Genomic DNA, 6,694 nt, shown 5'->3' on the forward strand with positions numbered 1-6,694 from the left:
TGAGTATTAACTCAACAAGGACTGTAAGTACTGGTAATTCAAGGACTCATGTGAATTCTGATTACTAAACAAATTTTCTAGCTTGATTCGGTTTTGCTGCTAGCATAAAGCCCCTTTTTTCTAGTATTTTTCTGGGACTAAACTAAAAGCAAAACAAGGATGTGGCTAGAGTTCCGTTGCATGGTCAAATATCAGTAGTACCGATTTGGTTCCTCAAAAATTTAATCGATTATGTTTGCTAAGGGGCGCGCCTTCGCTGAGATGTAAATTTCTATGAAGGGTATAAATAGCGGGTTCTTTTCATCATAGTCGATTTGTATCAATATCTGAAGAATCAAAACAAGAACTGTACAGAAATCGATGCTTTATTACCTATCAATGGAAATGGAGTAATGCGACATGCACTATACACTAAGGATACGGGTAATGCCACAATAGATCTAAACGCTGGTCGCAGTGGCGCATCCGAACAGGAAAAAAACGCATGTTAAACCAACTTTACTGTTAGGAAAACAACGCTTAATTAATCGACGAGCACAAATACTTTGAGCATTTAAATGACACAGGTTCAGGCAGCCAGCTTGTTAGTTAGAAAACTTTTGATCAGGCAAAGGAAAAACAATAACATAAGGACATTCTTAGAACCAATTTTTGCAAAATAAAATCAAAATTTTACGCATTCCGATTTTGGTACGGTTTCGTTTTTGGCAACTGAAAATTTTGATCATGTTATGTAGCATTAGGTATTTTACTTTACTTACTTCGATTTGAACTCAACTTCCTGTTGTTTCAGCTTTGAAAAATCTCTCTCAATTTTAGCAATCTGATCCAGACGCTCATAGATTGGCTTCAACGAATTCTCCAGACTATCCACTACAGCGAGTTTGTCCTGCCTGCTTTTGTCAACCTTCTGGAGCTGAAGGTGTTTCACCTCCGCCTGGCTTTTTATATTTTCCAGTAGCTTCAAGTCTCCTGCTTTCTCCTTTTGTCGATCATTGTATTCCTTGGATATCTTGATTAGCTTCTCGATCACTCTGTTGTATTCTGTCGTCCCGAAGATGGCATCGAACTTTTTCTTCAATTCTTTCGGTTCCTCCAGGGGCCAATTCGAGTCTTCTTGGTGACAGAAAATGACGTTGTTAATGATAGCTTTCGATACTCCCATGGCGTCGCACATCTCGTTATTGATATCTGCAGCTCGAGGCCGGGAAAGAGTGGTCTTTTCACCGGTGGCAACATTCTCCATCGTAACAACTGAATCAAGCGTTTCAAACTTGGGTTGTTGGCCCCGGCCTTTCTGGGAAACCTTCATCGACCGCGTCGCCGTGACACGATTTCCGGTGAAATCCGTTACCATTAGCTTGACCTGACCCATGCTTTCAACGGTGCTGAAAATCTTCGGATCATGAACGAATGCCTTGCCACGGTCAGTGCCAGGCGGAACTTCGCCGGTTAGACCATATTTCAAGCACTCGATGATAGTGGTTTTGCCACAACCATTCTGGCCAACAATCAATGTCAGGGGGGATTGGAACTTGATTTTCTGTGGGAATACATTGCATCAGTCGGCAACACTTATAAAAATCCGTGACCTTACCTGAACATCTCCGCTTTCGACGCCGAAGCTTCGGATTCCTCGGATTTCCAACTTTGAAATGGTTGACATTTTGAAGAAAGAATTCTTAAGGTTTTTACTTTTAAGTTGCAATTATAGTCATCGAAACAATTTTCAAACAGAATTAACGCGAATTAACAAGAACCAGCTGAACCGCAAAAAAAATGTTTCACTTCTTGCCGGCCGCTGATCGTTGACGAAAGATGAGCAGGGCTGCCATTAAATTTTGTAAAACAAGCATGTGCTACACTGAGAAAAATCTACACGTCAAGGTCGTGTGTTTTTCTTGCAGAGTAAAGTAAAACTCGACTGTTCTGGTTGAACGTCTAACTAATAATGAAAATTTATTACTAATCAACAACCTACGTTGCTAAGTGTTGCTATGGTATTGCCTAGGTGGCTATGCTATAGTACATAAGAGAGTGGGTACATAAGAAGGTATTCGTTGGTTACAAATTCAAAACATCATGGATTGCTTCGATTGCAACACTCCTCCTTAAAGGCCGGTTTGCTACTGACAAGAAAAGGAATCGCCTATCTCGATGCGTGGAAAATTTCTCCCAAGAAATGGTCAAGAAAATCACTTTTTTCTGATCGCAGTACGCAGTTGAGAAGAAATGTCACTTCAAAGGGGGCTCTCTGTAGGAAATTTCTTGACCCTTTCAGTCAAGGAATTTCTTTACTTTTCTTGAGCGAAACAGCATACTTAGCTTAAGCAACGAATCCAATTAACTTCTTATTCTCTTCCAGCTTCTGATTTACAAGGGCCTTGGTGAATCCGTCGGCAGGTTGCTGCTTCGTGTTCACGTAGCCCAGTTCGACTACTCCTTGATCCAGCACATCTCGGACAAAATGATGCTTAATGTCCATGTGCTTCGTTCGTGGATTGTATCCTTGGTTCCGTGCGATACAGATGGCTGATTGATTGTCGCACCGGATGGGAATCGCTCGCACGCCGAAAATCTGCGATTGGAAGTGGTGCCACCAAAGTGCTTCCTGGACCGTGCGAGAAAGCGCAACGTATTCCGCTTCGCACGAGGACAATGCAACTGTTGGTTGCCGTTTTACGTTCCACGACACAGCTCCTCCCATGAACGTGAAGTAGGCTGACCATAAACTAACAGGATAAAAACGGGACAAATGAATAACAAAAACGGGACAATTTTAAAAGACATAGATTATGAAATCATAAACTACATGTATGTACGACTAAAAAAAGCATTAACGAACCTAAAAGCTCATTGATTGATTTCTGAGAAATAGCGCTCTTTAAGAATGGCCCAGATAGCCGTAGCGGTAAACGCGCAGCTATTCAGCAAGACCAAGCTGAGGGTCGTGGGTTCGAATCCCACCGGTCGAGTATCTTTTCGGGTTGAAATTTTCTCGACTTCCCAGGGCATAGAGTATCTTCGTACCTGCCGCACGATATACGTATGCAAAAATGGTCATTGGCATAGTAAGCTCTCAGTTAATAACTGTGGAAGTGCTCATAAGAACACTAAGCTGAGAAGCAGGCTCTGTCCCACTGGGGAACGTAACGCCAGAAAGAAGAAGAAGAATTTCCATCTAATTCGTTACACTTTTCAATTTTTGATGCTGGGTTTGCCTGATTTACCTTTAGCAAAAGTAAGGCGTAGTTTTATAACATTTCATTATTTTATTGAAAAATCGACATTTTTAGCACCGTTTGCCGAGAGGATCATAAATATAATATTAATAAGGGTGCGGCATTTCGACCCATACCTAGTTCTTCACTCACCCATACGGTTTTGATCCACATGGTAGGAAATTCTGAAATTTGGCATCAATTCCTTGTGAGTAAAAAATAATGTTCTTCCATTTCGATAGCTTTAGCTCTCATATTTCGTCCTAATCATCAAAGAATAATAATAAATAATTGAGATTGATGCAAAAGGTAAAAATAATTCCAGCAAAATTTTCAAAAGTTTGACAAAAGCTCCGCGATTTAAAAATTAACTCTAGCTTTTTGAATTAAAAGATTCGAACTGTAGGGGGAGATCCCCCAGTACCGGACAGCACCCAATACCGGACAAAGTCGAAAAATTGAGAAATCATGACCCAATCAAGATGGTGTATTAGTAGGAAAGGAAGCTATTATGGAGACTAATGTTTGCGTAGAATAACACATCCTTGAAATATGCATGCCTTTTTTCAAAAGTAGAAAAGTTTGGAAATCTTGAAATAATGCACGTATTACCTTAATTTTGAGCCAATTTAGTAATTATTTTGATTATGAAAAAAAAACTTTGCATTATGCAAACATGTTCGAACATAATCCTAATTTGATAGTATGAATGTATTTTGTACCATAATTGAACTAAATATGGACAAATTACAATTTTGGTTAAGCACCTCCTGTACCCCAGTTTCGGACAGCTTGATTTGTTATATGATATCTTTGTAATTATTGCACCAGTGTCTCAAAATACATTCATTTTTCATGGATTCCGTCGATCATGGTATTAAACACGCAATAAAATTAAGAAGAATGAACATTCAGAACAACATCATAAAATGTGCTCTTTTTCGTCATATATGAAAGAGGTTTTTTGTGGACATCTTGCAAACTAAAAAAAAACTCAAATTATTCTTGTAAATGTCGCAAGTCCATTGAAGTGGCAATTATATACTATTCGTATAGAAAACACATTCAATGATGTTCAAATTTACAGAATTCGAGGCATTTCCAGAACGTGTCCGGTATTGGGTGCCACCTTCCATGATCGATCAATTTGGTACTAAAATACATCATTAAAATGCAATGTCAAAATTCATATTTATATTTTCAAATTTATTTTTGTACACTATAAAAATGATAATATTTATCATAAATGGGTAACACGAGCACATAAAACCAATATTTTTCGAATTATGAATTTAGTGGCTTAAGTGTCCGGTACTGGGGGATCTCCCCCTATTCCAATTTTTTTATGATTTTTGCGCAGAATTAGCGATGTCATATGGCAAAGTATAAGTGAAATAAAAATTGTATAGTGGCAAAGGGATTTTACTTTTTCTCCTGAAATTTAACTAATTGTTTTGGTACTGTATGCTTCGAAAGCTATTACATTACAAACACAAATTTCTAAAGAGGCGATCCCCTTAATAACGGCTTCCCACAGTATGGGAGACTATGGATCAGAAGATTTATTTGAAAAATGTATTTAATCGAATTGAATAGCAAAATAAACGAATCTAAAACTTTGTTCTTTAATGTCTCAATGTTAGTTCTTTTAGGTTTTAAGATTTAAGTAAAACGTGATGACGACGAATGACCTCAAGTTTGGTTCGATAATATTATTAAGCGTGCTAAGAAGTATTTATCTAGTTGATCTTATATTTTCTAAACATAACGTTTTGGAGGAGATTAAAAATACCTTCGATTGCTGGACTCACCTCCAAAATTGGTCTTCGCGAGTTTTAGTAAATCAGTTTTAACTATATGCTATTGCATAAGAAATTTTCATCAACAATTGTCTGATAATTTTTCTATTGAATCTGGATTATTTTACGTATTATATGAATAATTATCATATAAAGATCCATATTTCGGAAATCGACCAAAATGTTACATAAATATGAGCAAAAAACCGGAAAAAATATCAGAAGCATATACTGCCTACAGATCAAGTGTAACTGTGCTTGAGAAACAGATGATTGCTTGGAAAATAGATGAGTAGGGCAACAACCTCTAAAATATTTGTTAAAAACTAATTGTTATGCTTTTCTTTCTTATTTTTACTAATGTTGAAAATTGTGTGCCTATTCTCAATTTCCCAAAATACGGGACAATTCTAGCATTTTCCATGAAACGACGGGACAGCTCGTTAAGGTGTTGAAAACGGTACTGTCCCGTTAAATACGGTACGTATGGTCAGCCTACGTGAAGACGTATCCGGTGGTGGACTTCCTGGAATCCGGCTCTCCTCCCCAATCGGCATCTGTGTAGCCAACCAAATCCGCGCAACGTTCCTTGGAGTACGTCAGTCGGCTCGATCGGGTGCCTCGCAGGTACCGCATAATGCGCTTGACAGCATTCCAGTGGGTACGTCCGGGATTCGCGTTGAATTGGCTAACTTGGTTGACCGCGAAACTGATATCCGGCCGCGTCGTTTGCGCCAGATACGTGAGACAGCCCACTGCCTCCTGGTAGGGTACCTCCTTCATTTCGCGCGTCTCTTCCGGTGTCGTCGGGGACATGGACTTGTCCAGCTTGACACTCGCCTCCGCTGGCGTGGAGACTGGGTGGCAGTTCGCCATGTTGAACCGCTGCAAAATGCTGTCGACGTAGTGCTCCTGATCTATCCACAGCTTGCCATTCTTCCTGTCCCGCGTGATCCTCAGTCCCAGGCAGAAATTCGCTTCGTCGAGGTCCTTCATCTTGAAGCAGTTGTGCAGAAACGATTTCAACTTCTGCTTCAGCTTGGCATCGTTGGTGAAGATCATGAAATCGTCCACGTAGATTGTGACGAAAATCATATTCTCACCGTCGATCCGGAAATACAGGCACGGGTCGACCTTCGATTGCTCCAGTCCGAATTTCTTCAAGGCCTGGTCCAGCTGATTGTTCCAGACACGGCTCGACTGTTTGAGCCCGTAAAGTGCCTTTCGCAACCGACACACCTGCTTCGAGGTGCCAGCAAACCCTCTCGGTAGCTCCATGTAGATGACCTCGTCCGATAGTTCCCCTTGAAGGAACGCAGTGACGGCATCCATCTGCTCCACGTCAAGGTCGTGCTTCACTGCCAGCGCCAGAAGGTATCGAATGGTGGAATACCGTACCACCGGGGAATACACTTCGTCGAAGTCGATGCCTGGCCGTTGTGAGCACCCTTTCACCACCAAGCGCGCCTTGTACCGCTCGATGTCACCGGTTGGTCCTCGCTTCGTCTTGAAGACCCATTTGTTTCGGATGGCCTTCCTGTCACTAGGAAGACTGGTCAGCTCCCAAGTTTCGTTCTCCTCCAGGGCTGCAATCTCCTCACGCATGGCCGCGATCCACTTTTCGCGATCCGGTCCGTTGAGGGCTTCTTCGTAGCTTTGCGGGTTATCGAACGA

At 40.9% G+C, this 6,694-nt stretch overlaps 1 protein-coding gene across 1 annotated transcript; it reads right to left on the bottom strand.

Moving 5' to 3' along the window:
- Nucleotides 1-354: 354 nt before the first annotated feature.
- Nucleotides 355-1,843, bottom strand: LOC5575369 (DNA repair protein RAD50). Its single transcript, XM_001661849.2, has 2 exons — nt 1,598-1,843; nt 355-1,543 (listed from the first exon to the last, which is right to left on the bottom strand). The coding sequence occupies exons 1-2, from the start codon at nt 1,664-1,666 to the stop codon at nt 758-760; spliced, it is 855 nt and encodes a 284-aa protein (XP_001661899.2). The 5' UTR covers nt 1,667-1,843; the 3' UTR covers nt 355-757.
- Between the last annotated feature and the right edge of the window lie 4,851 nt (nt 1,844-6,694).

This window comes from Aedes aegypti, unplaced genomic scaffold (genome assembly GCF_002204515.2).
Source record: "Aedes aegypti strain LVP_AGWG unplaced genomic scaffold, AaegL5.0 Primary Assembly AGWG_AaegL5_hic_scaff_1871_PBJ_arrow, whole genome shotgun sequence".
Classification (NCBI taxonomy): domain Eukaryota; kingdom Metazoa; phylum Arthropoda; class Insecta; order Diptera; family Culicidae; genus Aedes; species Aedes aegypti.